The 17,158-nt window shown below is 43.9% G+C and overlaps 1 protein-coding gene across 8 annotated transcripts in view; it reads left to right on the forward strand.

Moving 5' to 3' along the window:
• CCDC149 (coiled-coil domain containing 149) overlaps nt 1-17,158 on the forward strand; it is a 121,113-nt gene that overhangs the window by 93,480 nt on the left and 10,475 nt on the right. For 6 of the 8 annotated variants that reach the window (XM_044946033.2, XM_025290238.3, XM_044946031.2 and 3 more), the window contains 3 exons: nt 7,538-7,614; nt 8,976-9,008; nt 14,501-14,617. In XM_044946033.2, the coding sequence (XP_044801968.1) occupies nt 7,538-7,614; nt 8,976-9,008; nt 14,501-14,617 (227 nt within the window). The remainder of the gene's footprint in view (nt 1-7,537; nt 7,615-8,975; nt 9,009-14,500; nt 14,618-17,158) is intronic. The other 2 variants (XM_044946034.2, XM_044946028.2) reach the window with 1 other exon arrangement.

The following is a 17,158-nucleotide window of genomic DNA, read 5'->3' on the forward strand; positions in this document are numbered from 1 at the left end:
TTGTTGGCAAAGTAATGTCTCTGCTTTTGAATATGCTATCTAGGTCGGTCATAACTTTCCTTCCAAGGAGTAAGTGTCTTTTAATTTCATGGCTGCAGTCACCATCTGCAGTGATTTTGGAGCCCAGAAAAATAAAGTCTGACACTGTTTCCACTGTTTCCCCATCTATTTCCCATGAAGTGATGGGACCGGATGCCATGATTTTCGTTTTCTGAATGTTGAGCTTTAAGCCAACTTTTTCACTCTCCACTTTCACTTTCATCAAGAGGCTTTTGAGTTCCTCTTCACTTTCTGCCATAAGGGTGGTGTCATCTGCATATCTGAGGTTTTTGATATTTCTCCCGGCAATCTTGATTCCAGCTTGTGTTTCTTCCAGTCCAGCATTTCTCATGATGCACTCTGCATAGAAGTTAAATAAACAGGGTGACAATATACAGCCTTGATGTTCTCCTTTTCCTATTTGGAACCAGTCTGTTGTTCCATGTCCAGTTCTAACTGTTGCTTCCTGACCTGCATACAAATTTGTTTTAATATATGTTTTAATAAAACATAATAGTATGTTTTAATATACTTTAAAATGCTTGTGCCCTTTGACCCAAAGGGTCAGTTTCTAGAAATTTATCTGAAAGAAACAAATCAGAACAATACTCTTAAGATTTATCCATGAGGTGGTTCACTGTAGGTTCATTTATAAGAGTGAAAATGAGTGGAAACAACCAGAATATTTTTAAATTGGAGAATAGTACCGTGTGTACACGCTAAGTCGCTTCAGTCATGTCCAGCTCTTTGTGACCCTGTGGACCTTAGCCCGCTAGGCTTCTCTGTCCATGGAATTTTACAGGCAAGGATACTGGAGTGGACTTCTATGCCCTCCTCCAGGAGATCTTCCAGACCCAAGGATCGAAGCTACATTTCCTGCGGCTCCTGCATTGCAGATGAATTCTTTACTGCTGGGCCACCAGGAAAGCCTTGGAGAATGGTTAAGATTATAGTAAATCCATAAGGCAGAATATTACGCAGCCCCTTAAAGTGTGACTTGGAGAATATTTAACATGTTCTGGCCACCATCCTAATGCCTAGGTTTGACGAACTTCCACATCACTTGGGTTGCAGCTGTCCCAAGGCCAGAATGTTTGTCCATTTTGGTCACTATTCTCTCTAGAACATTGGACAGCGCTAGGCCCACAATGGGTGCTTATAATTATTTGATAATGAATAGATGATTGACTTAGTCTAACCCTTTATTCCTCTTCCCTTAATACTCATGTGCAAATGGGCATTAAGTTTTATGATTTTCATGCATGCATTCACTCAATATATATTTCCTGAATGCTTGCCAGGGCCCTTCTGTGTTCATCTCCTACCTGCTCCCTCTGCTTGTTCCCCACCAGACCATTCATTATCTTGTCCTTAGGAAGATCCTCCCATGAACCCTTGATCCTCAGACCCCCGCCTGCCTCCTCTGCTGTTTACCTGGGCACACTACCTGCCAACCTCGGTGCTGATCACAATGCAAGCCTCCACCGAAAAGCCCAGCTTAGTCCCACTACCTGCTAAACTCAATGATCCCAAGCTGCTGGCTGACACTCCCATCTCTTGTGATGGACTGATTTCCTAATACATGCCCACCATACCCCACTGCAACCACACACATCTCCAGGTTTCAAGGACCCTTGCTCTCTATTGAGAAAGATAGACATTTTCATTTTGAAGGCTTTGTTTCTTTAACACACCTTTTTGTTTTTAACGGTTATTTAATCATTTTGAGGAGAAGGCGATGGCACCCCACTCCAGTACTCTTGCCTGGAAAATCCCATGGATGGAGAAGCCTGGTAGGCTGCAGTCCGTGGGGTCACTAAGAGTCGGGCATGACTGGGCGACTTCACTTTCACTTTTCACTTTCTTGCATTGGAGAAGGAAATGGCAACCCACTCCAGTGTTCTTGCCTGGAGAATCCCAGGGTTGGCGGAGCCTGGTGGGCTGCCGTCTATGGGGTCACACAGAGTCAGACACGACTGAAGCGACTTAGCAGCAGCAGCAATCATTTTGAACCATCTGATTCACATTTTAAAAGGTTAAACAACAGTATATCTCCAAACCAATGTCTATCAGCCACCCAATCCACCTTCCTAGAAGAAACCACCGTTCCTCATTTTTTATATGTCCTCGCCAAGGATACATATATAAGCAAATGTATAATATAATACATTTATATAGACACATAAATACTCATATGTATTATATACATATAGATTTTCTTTTTTATTTCTCCCTTTTTATCTTTTTACAAATGGTAGCTAGCATTCATCAAAAAAGTTTTTTTCACTGTTTTCCACCTTGCTTTTTTCTCATTACAATAGATCTTGAAGATTGCCTCATATCAGTACATAAAGTACCTAATGTGCCATTTTTAATACTTTGAGGGTCTTAACTTTCAATAAGTGTTTTATTTGGGGGTATGTGAAAAAAACAAATTATATAACAGATGGAGGGGGGGCTAAGAATAAAATGTGAATTTGGTCTGCTTGCTCTTATCCCCCTTGATTTAGCCTTTTTTAACTAAAATTTTAAAATGGCTTTGTTGAGGTGGAGCATTAGCAGTAGGAATGGATGCAGGTGTCTGTTCTGTAAGAGCGTGTGCCCCCTACTGGGTTTCTGCTGCCTGGCACTTACCCCCTCTACCCCTTGCCCATCCCCACCCTCCTCTCCCTTAATGCTGCTGCTGCTGCTAAGTTGCTTCAGTCATGTCCGACCCTGTGTGACCCCATAGACGGCAGCCCACCAGGCTCCACCAACCCTGGGATTCTCCAGGCAAGAACACTGGAGTGGGTTGCCATTTCCTTCTCCAACGCATGAAAGTGAAAAGTGAAAGTGAAGCTGCTCAGTCGTGCCCGACTCTTAGCGACCCCATGGACTGCTGCCTACCAGGCTCCTCTGTCCATGGGATTTTCCAGGTAAGAGTACTGGAGTGGGGTGCCATTGCCTTCTCCTCCCTTAACGCTAAGAAGGCCCAATGGGAGCCAGCTTGACAAACTGATGAGTAAACCTAGGACTTTATAATTGGAGAGAATATTCCATTAATAAGCATTTTGCTTGAGGTACTTGTTGCGAGTCTGCAGCTGTCTAGCTATTATTAAAGAAGGGATGGGGTTCGTGTGTCTTATAAACAGGTTAATGATGAAGAGACAAATATTAAGAGCATGTCTCATGGAACACCACCTTCAGTTCTCCAGCCTTTTCCAACGAGCCCTCGCTCTGCCGGTGGTGGGGTGGTAGCAACAGTGGTTTATGCGTGAGGACATCCTGGCCTTTCACCACCCTCTGTGCTTTGCCTAAAACTCTTCACTGCTCTCTCCCTTACCTGGACAATGGTAAGTAGCCTGGAAGTTCAAGATCTTGGAAGCAGCAGGAGCTGTCCTGGATCAGAGCAAAGATTCAAAAGAAGATCTCCTGGGGTGAAGGTGGGGGGCGAGGTTATCTGCAGTTTGTGTGGGGCCACTGCCACCTCTTCCTCTTTTAAGGATCAGGCTCCCCCCGAGACCCTCATTCAGGATTCCTGCTTCCCATGTTGTCCAGAGAGAAAGGACAGGGCAAAGTGATGGCTAGTTCCTGAGTTAGTTCTGTCTTTTGCAGATCCCCTGTGGGCTTCCCTGGTGGCTCAGAGATGGTAAAGAATCTGCCTGCAATGCAGGAGACCTGGGTTCAATCCCTGGGTCAAGAAGATCTCCTGGAGAAAGGAATGGCTCCCCACTCCAGTATTCTTGCCTGAAGAATTCCATGGACAGAGGAGCCTGGCAGGCTACAGTCCATGGGGTCACAAAGAGTGTACACATAGTGTTTTACTATCAGAAACTACTACTGAAAATCCTATCTAGAAGCCCAGTGTCTTGAAGTTTTTTCTAGGCTATCAGGTAGACATATGCTAAAATTTTCCCTATTCTAAAACAAGCCACAGCTAAATGAAAACTTTATTTTAAACACCACCCCCCTGCCCCACCCCGCATCTTACAAAGAAAAAAATCCTCTCTCAAGCCTGTTTATGCCTCAAGCTACTACCCTGACTGTCTCCTTGGATTCCCTGCTAAACTACTTGAAGAGTCATCTATATTCACCACTTCAGCTTTCTCATAGGCTGCTTTTCCAACCCTGTCACTTGGGTTCTGGATTTCACCCCTTTGTCTGTCTTGTAACAGCTCTCTCAAGGGTCAGGCACATCTCAGCAGCCTTTTTCATCCTGTGTGACCACCTCCTAGAATAAGATGATACAGACCATGCCACCTGACCTGGAACCCTCTCTCCTTTCCCCATGTGGCCCTGGTGCCAGGCGGTGCCTGTTCCCTTTTCACCTGTGTTCCTCTGGTCCCTTCTTGCTTTACGCAGGTGGCACTGTGGTCCCCAGTTCTTCTGACTTCTCTCTTTCATTAGGGAGTAGACCTGCCCCCAGCATACACGCTCATCCTTGCACTCCTGGATCTTCCTGTCTCCCAGAGATGTCCATCTGTCTCCTCAGGTATCCCAAGGTCACCTCCTCCTCTGCCTCCTTCTTATAACTCTTCCTTTGGCTTCCTACATCCCCACTGGCTCTTGTGGGATATAGCTTCTCATCTTTGTTCCTTACAGCCTCAATAATTGTTGGATTGGTTGAACTTCACTGAACGGACCCTGTTTTTACTCCTACTGTCTCCATCTGTGTGTCCTGCCAGCTATGAAGGCTCTAATAAGCCTCTCCTCTCCCTGGGCTGTGTTACATCACATTCAGTGGACCACCTGCTGTATCTGTTCAGTGTGAAGCCAACTAGAAGACCATGTGTCATTTGAAGGATCTTGGGTTATATTTTGCAGGTCCAGCTGTGGCTGCATCCATATTTCAGTTATGCATAGTTTTAAAGAGAACTTGCTTTAGGCATGTGAATGCTGGTTTTCTAGTGTCGTGAGGGTGTTATTGGTTAAGAACATGAACTTGGGAGGCAAAGGTTAATCTACCTGAGGCATAGGTTAAAAATCCATGCTCATCACCAGCTGAGTCCAGCACGTAGTTTTGGTTACGCTGACTAATTTCTATGCTTCTGTTTTTTAATGGGAGTAGAGGGTGCTGGGTGAGAACACTGGGGGTTGGGAAAAGACATAGATTTAGGATGAGCTGTGTGTCCTTAGACAAACTGCTTGACCTCTCTGTTTGTTAGGGCCCACATATATAAAAGGAGGATAAAAATACAGTCTACACTGCAGAGTTTTGTCAGGTCAGAGAAGAAAGTGTACTTTTGGTAGATGTTTGGCATGCACTCTGATTCAGACCTGGGATTCAGGAAAGATTAATTGCTATTTGTGTTAACCATAGAATAGTTGTTATTGATATTGATGATGTTATTGATGCCATTACTACTACCACAACTTCTACTGGGTCCATTTTACTACCTCCAGCCCTGCATCAGATGCCTGTGTCAGACTAAAGAAAAAAGCAGTCAGCACCAACAAACTAAGGCAAGGTCCCTGAGAGTAGATTGTTCCAGACACCAGCAAATTCACATCAGCACATTTCTGGGAGACGTGGCTGCGTTATCCAGGAACATCAGAAAAAATACAACCAAATGTCTCTTCACCACGCCTTTGAGCGTCGCCCTGACGGCATCTTTCATTGTACACAGAAGAGTTAAGCCTTATCTTTTGTTTCCAAGAAGCAGCCACGTACAGATGATCTGATCATTCTAAGAAGCAGGCATCAGCTTGAACACCAATGTGATTGCATCTCAAACCCATCAGCTGGTGAAAAGGGAGCTCGGATCAGAAGGTCTGAGCAAAATATTGAAAGCGAGATTACGAAGAAAGGTGTTTATTGAGGGGTCAGAGACATGAAAGCCGAATAGACCCAGCAAATGGAGTGAAAATTGAAAGTAATTGATAAAGACTATGCAGAATTTAAGACTTAAGGAAAAGAAGAAAAGAAAAAAGCTCTAAGTACCTAGATGAACAAAACCACATAGAGTCACGTCAAAGAGTTTTCTGTGAACTCAAAGGGAATATTAATTAAGAGTCTGCAAGTCAATTCAGGTAAAATAAGGATGCATTCGAAGCAATATACATATATGCAGATATCTACATATTCAGATCTTGGTATGTACGTGGGTGTGTGCATCTATGTCTAGAATATAAAGAAGTATAGAAGAACAATTCTGGCATTCTGGTTTCTCCTGCTGAAAGAATTTGAAACACTGTTATTAAGGTGATTTCCACATCATTTTAGCACAGCAGTGCCAAGAAAATCCCCCAAAGATAAAGACTGGCTTTTCAATTTCCAGGCCAATGAAAAGCGATTGAAGTTTGAGATGACTATCACATCATTTCCCAACTATATTTAATTTTGTGTAGAGTGAAGGAGGGGAAATATGTGGCCACATTTAGGTCTCTTCATGCATAGAGATAAAGTTTGGCTTCTAAGTAAACAGAGTAATCTGTTAAAATACACATTCAAGATCTTATACATCATAGTGAATCAGAATAGTCATCTTGGAAAGCAGTGTAATTATTTTAGTGATTCCATAATTTCTGAAAGTTTTTCAAATGTGTATTTTTAAATTCCAGAGATCATTACAAGCTATGAAAAATGCATTTATTTAATGAAATATATTTATTGAGCACCCACTACTACCAGGCATTATGCTAGATATCAAGGATATGGCCATTCGTAAGTCGTAGGTTAGGTCTAAGAAGGTGGGTATTATTTTATTGACTCGAAGTAACATCACCAAGCATGTTCTTTCATCTTATTTGTTAGACTTGGCTGCTTCTAAAACTCAGATCCACCCTCAAAGAATCAAGTTGTGATACTTGTAAGAGTATTCAAAATTAAGTGTCATCTTTAGCCATGCTGCTCCTGCTGCTGCTGCTAAGTCGCTTCAGTCGTGTCCGACTCTGTGCGACCCCATAGACGGCAGCCCACCAGGCTCCCCCGTCCCTGGGATTCTCCAGGCAAGAACACTGGAGTGGGTTGCCATTTCCTTCTCCAATGCATGAAAGTGAAAAGTGAAAGTGAAGTCGCTCAGTCGAGTCCAACTCTTCGTGACCTCATGGACTGCAGCCCACCAGGCTCCTCCGTCCATGGGATTTTCCAGGCAAGAGTACTGGAGTGGGGTGCCATTGCCTTCTCCGCTTTAGCCATGAGGAACTCCCAAATAGAAATGATGTAAGGTGCCTGGGTAATGGTAGAATCATTGTTTGTCTTCCCAGCTACCTTTGTGGGAAAGATTCACTTGAATGGCAACACTTTAGTAAGGTTTAAATCACTTTAAATCATTCACTTTATATTTTCATATGTACTTTCAGTAGAGTCTGTGTATGTTTAGCACGTGGGTGCGTGCTCACACACACACACACACACAAACACATACACCACTGTTTTCAGCATGTGTCTTAAGTCTCAAAACATTTTCTCTCTACTAGTGCATCACCAGCCTTCCCAGATAGCCTGCTCACAGCCCTAAGAGCTGATGAGACAGAAGCTTATTGATCTGTCTTTTGCCATTTTTCTCCCCTTTTCCAGAATCCTAGGGAATCGGGTGGCTGAACTGGAGAAAAAATTAAGAACTCTGGAAGTTTCTGGTTTGTGGAGTCTCCCAGGTAAGCAGAACTTTATAAAAATTTCTTTTTTTGAAAATTTGCAGAGCAGACTTTACCTTTTTAATGTTCTTTTATTTGAAGATTATTGCTGAGACGTCTATAAGTGTTTGAAAGTTAAAAGCCATGATTTTGGAGGAAATCAGAAAAAAACTAATAAATATACAAAGTGAACTATGAAGTTTGCTAATCTAAATTCTGAAATTGTCATTGTAGATGTCCGTATGTATGTTATTTTTAACTTTTGTGAGTATGGTAAATTGCTTCATTTTTTCCCTGTAGGTGTCTTATAGAGATGTGTTCAGTTTAATCATCACCCCTAAAAAGGAATATGAGAACTCACAAAAATTTATTCTATTTAATCATTCGTTCTAAAAATGAATGTACGAACTTACAAAGATGTGTTCAATTTAATCATCGGTCTTAAAATTGAATATAAGAACAAACAATTGTTCTAACCCAAATGCGCTTTACAACCTTCTTCCCTCTTCCCTCATTCCATTTGCTACATAGCTTGAAAATAAAAATTTCTGCTGTAGATTTTTTTTCCGCAGTGGTGCAGGGTGTGAAGAAACTGATGTTTCACATTATTAGCTATATTTATCCCATTTGTCTTAGTAAAATACCCCCCTTCATGAGACCCCCGTCAGCTTTCTTCTTTCTCTTTACATTCTCCAGAAACTTGTATTTATCATTTTCTACCACCTCCTCTTTCCCTGGAAGCAACTTTGTGCATATATTTTTAGTTACTTAACCTTTCTGCACAAACCCTTCTCTACCCTTGAATCATATCCGTTGCTTCCTTGTAATGTATGAGAAATGAACATTGCCACAGGGACATGGACAAAACCACATGTTTTCTTAATGTAAATCTGAATAGCCGCCTCAGGTTGCCTGGACGTGTATTTCATAAATTGCAATTTTTAGTAGAGATTCCTTGAACTTGATGTCAGAAGACCTAACAGACCTAATTAGTGCCAAGTGCCATCCTGGGGATTTGAATGATCCATTTTCCACAAGAATCTTTTGATGCAGTTAAAACCTTATCTCTTTTGAAGGCCTTTCTTTTATTGCATTGAATTTCAACACAGTCAGGCAAATTTATCGTTTATTTGTGCAGTCGGATTGCTATTTCTGTGCATGTTCTAGCGTTTGGATTTTTTTTTTCTCTCCAAATGACTTAGTGAGATTTCACAATGTTTTATTTCTACAACTTATGTAAAAAGATGGAAGTCAAATAAATGAAAGAATGCTGAGAATTTCCTATCTCTGCTGTTGTTTAGTCTAGGTTAGAATGGCTATTATGCAATAACAATTGTTTCTTTCCTTTTTTTTTTTTTTTTTTTTCCTCCTGCTGCCTGAAGGCCTGAGCTACAATGTTTCCATAGGATTTGGGAGTATGTTCTTTCTGAAATATCTGTGTTTGTGGCTAATAGCAGTGCATTAATATCATCCCTGCATGTAAATAAATAGAAATGCATTCTCTTTGTATCCTTGCACTTTTCTGATTAGAATAGTCAATTGAAATAGAGAATTCAATTAGCACAAAGCAAATATTAAATGGTAGCATTTGCTTGGAGGGCAGCGACTGAATGAATTTTATGCCCCAGCCTGTTTGTTCTAATCTCTGGCCTCCACATGGATACAAAGTGGGAGGACAGAAAAAAAGAATGGCAATTCCCCCACCGGACCCAGTTGATGCGACTGTGATAGCACCGCCCTGATGCGGTAATAAAGGGTGTTACAAGGAGGCACCGCCCCGCTCTCCTTTTCAAGCCATGGTGCGGGGAGAGGGGCCTCTTTCCTGCAAATCAGACCAGTCCCTTCTCTCTGCTCATCGTTGTATGGTCTCCATTTAAGCTCTAATAGCCGATCAAGAGGAAGTATGTTATTTTTTTTTCTTCTCCTCTTCCTCTTCTTCCTTCCTCCTCTTACTTCCTCCACTTCCTTTTGCTCTTCTTTTTCCACTTTTCTCTTCTTCCTCTTCCTCTTTCGCTAAGTAAGGGAATATTTACTATTTTAGCCAAGTAGAGGGGATTGAGACCCAGTGGTTTCAGAGAATTGCTAGCTCTCAGTTATTTCCCAGTCTTGAAAGGATCTGTGTCTCCTCTAAGAGATCAGTCCATAACATGTTGATACTATCTGAGTATCATCTTTGTGAATTCAGTCTGGTACCAGGCGTTCTAGACATGCCCCTCGCCCCCTCCAAGAATCAACAGTCCCACTGCTGCTGCTGCTGCTGCTAAGTCGCTTCAGTCATGTACAACTCTGTGCGACCCCATAGACAGCCCACCAGGCTCCTCTGTCCCTGGGATTCTCCAGGCAAGAATACTGGAGTGGGTAGGAAAGGGCGATAAATATGCATCATGCAGTGAAAGGAAAACACAAAATGATACAGAAGTGTCAATGAGGTGATAAAGATGTTAGTATGTAAGGGAATAATGTGACAAGTCATTCAATACTGGACCTGGAATGACAGTTGAGAGCAAAAAGTTCAAGGATGACAAATACTTGGTATATATTACACAGCATCATTTCCGTGCCAGTGGCAGACATAGCTAATCAATCACATCGCCCTTCCTTGCTAATCTCACATGTGGCCCTCAAAACAGTCTTTTACATTGGCTTTCCAGGAAGCTACCTCCTGGTCAGAGTTGACATGTGAGAGAAAACCTTCTTCCCTTTCATGAACTAGTCTGATCCCCTCATTTTAAGGAAACAGAAATTTCCATAAGGAAACAGAAACTCAAGAAGTTGGGTAATACTTAAGGCCACAGAAGCTGAACTCAGGTGTTCAGATCATTTCAGTGCTCCATCTGCACAGGGAAAGTACAATTCAGGAAAGAAAGACACAGAAGGCTGGCAGAGAGGAGAGTGAGGGAGGATAGGGAGTGTAGATCAAATCAGCTGGGGACTGGTTCTCAAAGCAAGCTGAATTGGAGAAGAAAGATTCAGAAGCTGGAACAATCTCTCCCAAGACTCTAAAGGACCGTGGTGAAGAAGCCCACCTCTCATGACTATAAGGCAGAATTTCTCTTGGCCTTGGAGCATGCTCTTTCTCTTTGACTCTCTTCTCCCTCCCTCCTCACTCTCTCGGCCAACAATATACAGCTCTTGGTGGTGTTGGATAGAGTTGGGGCAAATGTGTGATCTTGCCGGGAAGCAGGCAAGTCTGACAGATGTCACAGCCCATGTGGAGAAATCATCTGGAAAGCAGCAAGTCCTCCAGACTGTTTAACAGTCCCTGAGAGGTGGGGGAGACACAGGGCTCTGTAGAGAAAGCCACAGGGTGGGCTGGTTGGCCTTGCTCTTCAGGAAGGAATGGCCTCCACTCTCCCCAGCCCCCCATCTGTCAGCCTCCTTCTCCCGGCAGATAGTTTGCTGGCATCTGCGGGTGAGAATGATGCTTGGAGGGGGTGGGGGAGGGGGCAGGCACTGAGAGAAGGCTTCCTGGATGTGCTCCTGCTCCGAAAAGAAACACTGAAAGCTGGGAAAAAGTCTGGCAAGAGCAGAGCCTGGCTCTTTGAGCTTTTTATTTGAATTCTGTATTTTCCACTCTCAACATCAGTCTGGGGAGGAAAATGTGCATTCTGAAAGTAACTGGCACATTTTGGAGAAAGGAAGGAGTGCTGTTGTGTTATAGGGAATCAGAAGGGCTTCTGGAAACTCAAACACCAGTTAACAGAAGGGCCTGTGTAACCTGCGTTGATTGTGGTTTGAATCTAGTTTGTGGATCGTCCACACCCCATTCCCCAGTCCCGAGGACCAAAATGGAGCTAGGAGACAGCAGACCATGAGATTAGAGTTCAACATAGTCAATACAGAGAGAGTCTGGGCTTAGAAACAACAGAACTGAGAGCCTTCTAAGGAGGGTCTTTGAATTCTTCAAATGTTTTATAAAAACCAAATCTTGACATTTTACCATCAGATAAGGAAGTAATCTTTGCAGGTGGGGATTTTGGAAGGTGTTTATCTTCTCCTCCAACCCCTACTTTGATTAGATACGGATTAATTTATCAACAAATGGTGGTTTCTGTTTCCCTTGTCTGCATGCCTGTTGCTCAGATTCTTGTAGAAGTTTAGGGCTTCCCAGGTGGCTCAGTGGTAAAGAATCTACCTGCCTATATAGGAGATGCAAGAGATGCAGGTTTGATTCTTGGGCTGAGAAGATTCCTTAGAGGAAGCATGGCAACTCACTCCAGTATTCTTGCCTGGAGAACTCCATGGACAGAAAAGCCTGGTAGGCTATAGTCTGTGGAGTTGCAGAGTCAGACATGACAGCACACCCCCCCACACACACCCCAGCATTTTTGAGGAGCCATTGTGGAGTGGATAATTCACTGTGGTTGAAGAGGGCCAGGGAGTCATTCTGCCCTAGAGGATTCCTCACAATAGGAAGGCGCGAGGGTCTGCCTCCCACTGCCTTACCCACTCAGCTGCAGCCAGCTCCCAGCTCCGCCCATATTCTGATTCCTTGGCCACAGGACAAAGTGGACTTGGAAGGCTTGTTGGGGCACAGAGGATAGAGTGTGCCTCTGCTGCCAGCGTATCTGATGGAAAGATGGAACAGGAATTGCAATTCTCCCCCTAACTTAGGACAGTGACTTATTGAAGAGAAACAAAAGAAGCCCACTTGAGACATCTGGTATGGCTTCATAACAACCATTATTGCCTCATGGTGTTTCTAGATTGTATCTTTGCAACACAAGGGGAGACCTGACTGGGTTGACTTCATCCTGTTGTTCAGTTGCTCAGTTGTGTCCGACTCTTTGCAACCCTATGGATTGCAGCACGCCAGGCTTCCCTGTCTGTCAGCAACTCGTGGAGCTTACTCAAACTCATGTGCATCGAGTTTGTGATGCCATCCAACCTTCTCATCCGCTGTTGTCCCCTTCTCCTCCTGCCTTCAATCTTTCATAGCATTGGGGTCTTTTCCAATGAGTCAGCTCTTCGTATCAGGTGGCCGAAGTATTGGAGTTCCAGCTTCAGCATCAATCCTTTCAATGAATATTCAGGATTGATTTCCTTTAGGATGAACTGGTTGGATCTCCTTGCAGTCCAAGGGACTCTCAAGTGTCTTCTCCAACACCACAGTTCAAACGCATCAATTCTTCGGCACTCAGCTTTCTTTATAGTCCAACTGTCACATCCATACGTGACTACTGGAAAAACCATAGCTTTGACTTGGTGAACCTTTATTGGCAAAATGATGTCTGTGCTTTTTAATATACTCTCTAGGTTTGTCATAGCTACATCCGGAGAGCCTCTTAAAATATCCAAAGCTTCAGTTCAGTGGTTCTCCTTGGGAAACCTCTCCAGGTTGTGGTCCTAAAGATTCTGGATTTCTTTCAACTTGAGACAATATCTATACTTCTGGAGAACTTCAGGGCCAGCTCATATCAGATCCCTCTTCTTCTGGGATGACCCTCATGAAGCAGAAACCCAAGAGTGATGGCTGCTAATAACAAGCTCCACCTGCCTGAGGGAGCCGCGGGCATCTATACCCACCAAGTAAACATCAGGATTCCCAAGGATGCATCAACCATTTATTCACAGTTATCAGCTGTTTATGAAGCACCTGCCATATGCCAAACTCTCTACTAGTTTTGGAAATCAAGTTAATAAGATTACATGTATGGCCAACAGGGAGGGTAGTATTATAAACAAGTTAAGGGCTCAGAGGTACAGGCCAAGGTTCACCTCGTTCTCCAAGGCAGTGGACATCTTGACCCAAGTACCATTCTGTGCTCCACCAAACCTGAGTAGAATCATAGAACTTTAGAGCCCCAGAGACATTCAGTGACTTGGCTTCTTATGGTTTCATTCAAAGCCAGACAGCTGAGGCTGAAGCATGGGCTGGGCCATGGCCCTGGGGTTCACTGTTGGCATGGTGGTACCCACCAAGAGAATCTTTGGGGTTCATGGGCAGGAGTTGGAGATCAAATCCTCCCTCACCTGACCACTGGGGCAGCATCACCTTCTGTGTACGTGTTTTGTGTCCATGTGTACAAGCTCACATTTCAAAGCCACACCTCCCTGCTCCCCACCTTCATACCTTGCCATGGCCTCAAAAATAGAGTTGTAATGGTTTTCCTTTCCTCTTCCTCTTCACCTCAGGCTTTCTTTGCCCACTTAGGGAGCTCATATGAATTGATAAAAGGGTTTGGCTGGGATGTGTCTTTATATCCTAAATAGAGTCTAGCTGTGATCATTTGGGGAACCTGATACTACCTGCCTTATGACATACTTATGATTCAATTTAAATGACCAAATCTAATTAAATCAGACCCAGTGTGTATGGCAGTTCTACTGGTTCCATAAAACAGTCATTTCAATCTGTGAAATTTCTTGAGTGCTGACGAAATGCCTAAATGTTTTATGTGAATCAGTACATTTTATCTCCACCACCCCCTGAGGTGGCTGCTGTTATTCTTCCTCACTGTACAGATGAGGGCTCTGAGGCTCAGAGAGGCTCAGTGACTTGTCTGAGGTCACCCGGCTAGCTCGTAATGGGCTCCAGGACACAAGCACTGCAGCATGGCTCCAGAGCCTGCACTCAAAGCGCTCGACTACTCTTGTTAGTATTGCTATTGTCTCACCCAGATGAAAGCCATTCAGTTTCTGATAGATACAGCATGCTACCCTTTAATGGTGGCATTTGTGGGCATCTGTGTTCTGAGCAGACTTTAGGACTCATAGGCAGCTGGCCCTGGACCCCTCTGCCCTGCCTTCACTGTGGAGAGGGTAGGCTGGCCCTTCTCCACCATGGCACTGTCTATGATTGAAGAAGGAGCCTTCTCACCCAAAGAGCCAGTCTCTTGGGTGGGCTGAGTGTTGCCACCACTCCAGTGGTGACATAATATGTCCATTCTCCTCTTTTCTGTGACAGGGGGCAAAGACACCATACTGTTCAGTGACCCGGCTCTTCCCACCATGCAGAGGTCAAGATCCCCACTGCTCAAGTTTGTGGAGCAGCCCACTGAAAACAAAGCAAGTCCCAAGGATGGTAAGCAAGCCCTTGATTTCTTGACCCTTTCTTGGCCTGTGCCTGGTGCAGGGGATGAGTGGACACCAGTCCTTCACCCTTCTGCAGCATCTGCAGCACTTTTGGGTCATCCCTCATTCTTCCTCTTATTTGGAGTTTCCAGCAGAAGAACACTGGTTCCTGTACTCTCAGCATAGTGGAAAGAGGCTAAGAGTGAGGGTGCAGGATTTAAGCAACCTGGGTTCATATTCCAGCCTCACATCACACTGGTTGTGAGAACTTGGACTGGTAACTTCAGCTTCAGTTTCCTTTCCTATAAGACAATGAGATGAGACACTGCCAACCTCGGGGAAATCTTGACACATTGCCTGACATGTGGTAAGTAGTCTGGGAATCAGTTGAATGAGGGAAAAATCTTCCTTACCAGTCATACTTTCTGGAGGCAGTGTGTTTTAAAGGAGATCAAGGGACCATTTAAGGTGCCAGATGAAGCAACAGGGTGAGAACCAGATCTCTTCCCAGGTGGTAGTCTTGTTTCTCTAGCTAAACTATATTTCACATCTTTCTGAGTTTTGCTCAGCTTCTTCCTACACCCCCAATGTGGTTGCCAGCTTCCAAGATGGTCCCAAATGATCCCCACTTCCTGGCATTCATGCCCTTGTATAGTTCTCTCCCACACTGGTCTATGTGACTGATGGGTTACAACAGAAGTGATGGTACCTGACTTCTGAGGTCAAGTTATAAAAGGCACATGGTCTGCCTTGCGCTCTCTGACTTGGATCACTCACCATAGAGAAAGATGGGTGCCACATCACAATGATTCTTGACCATCCCTACATGCTCTTCATGTGGCCTGGAACTGAGGCCTCCAGCCATCAGCCACGTGAGTGCACCATCTTGGAAGCAGATTCTCCAGCCCCAGGCAAACCTTCAGATGACAGCAGCCCTTGTAAAGGTTTAGATGACAACCACATTAGAGACCATTAGCAAGAACCACCCAGATAAACTTCTACAGGCTCCCAAGTCATAAGCTGCTAAGTTTCAAGGTAATTTGTTGTACACCATTAGATAACTAATATACATCTATTTCTGCTTTATTGAGACTATGCCAAAGCCTTTGACTGTGTAGATCACAATATACTGTGGAAAATTCTGAAAGAGATGAGAATACCAGACCACCTGACCTGCCTCTTGAGAAACCTGTATGCAGGTCAGAAAGCAACAGTTAGAACTGGACATGGACAACAGACTGGTTCCAAGTAGGAAAGGGAGTACATCAAGGCTGTATATTTTCACCCTACTTATTTAACTTATATGCAGAGTACATCATGAGAAATGCTGGGCTGGAAGAAGCACAAGCTGGAATTAAGATTGCCAGGAGAAATATCAATAACCTCAGATATGCAGATGACACCACCCTTATGGCAGAAAGCAAAGAAGAAGTAAAGAGCCTTTTGATGAAAGTGAAAGAGGAAAGTGAAAAAGTTGGCTTAAAACTCAACATTCGGAAAACTAAGATTATGACATCCGGCCCCATCACTTCATGACAAATAGATGGGGAAACAATGGAAACAGCGACTGACTTTATTTGAGGGGGCTCTAAAATCACTGCAGATGGTGACTGCAGCCATGAAATTAAAAGACGCTTATTCCTTGGAAGGAAAGTTATGACCAACCTAGACAGCATATTAAAAGCAGAGACATTACTTTGTCAACAAAGGTCCACCTAATCAAGGCTATAGTTTTTTCAGTAGTCATGTATGGATGTGAGAGTTGGACTATAAAGAAATCTGAGCACAGAAGAATTGATGCTTTTGAACTGTGGAGCTGGAGAAGACTCTTGAGAGTCCCTTGGACTGCAAGAAGATCCAACCAGTCCATTCTAAAGGAAATCAGTCCTGGGTGTTCATTGGAAGGACTGATGTTGAAGCTGAAACTCTATACTTTGGCCGCCTGATGCAAAGAGCTGACTCATTTGAAAAGACCCTGATGCTGGGAAAGATTGAGGGCAGGTGGAGAAGGGGACGACAGAGGATGAGATGGTTGGATGGCATCACCGACTCAGTGGACATGAGTTTGGGTAAACTCCGGGAGTTGGTGATGGACAGGGAGGCCTGGTGTGCTGCGGTTTATGGGGTTGCAGAGTCAGACACGACTGAGCAACTGAACTGAACTGATACCCAGCACATGGGTATCAAGGTTCTTTCCTGTGTTTCTACAATTTCCTCTACATGTTCTTTTGCTGAGAATCATGCCTTCAACCATCACCTCTACCAAAATATATTTGAAATATTTTTCCCCAGTGGGTCTCATTTACAGAGTCACTGTCCTATCTTTCCCAAAGCACAACCTGTCCCACCAACATACTCTATGGACTTCTCAAATGTGACATCACAGCCCTTCCTGCTGCCCTTCTTCTTGTCACTTAACTCTCCAGCAACCCTCAGAGTCATCATCAACCACTCTGCACTTTCCTTCTCCATCCATATCTGGTCTGTTGCTACTATTTCCTCAGAGTTTCTTGCATCTCCATTCCTATCACCTCTGGCTTGGTTTGGGCCC

The sequence above is a fragment of the Bubalus bubalis genome, chromosome 7 (assembly GCF_019923935.1).
Source record: "Bubalus bubalis isolate 160015118507 breed Murrah chromosome 7, NDDB_SH_1, whole genome shotgun sequence".
NCBI lineage: Eukaryota > Metazoa > Chordata > Mammalia > Artiodactyla > Bovidae > Bubalus > Bubalus bubalis.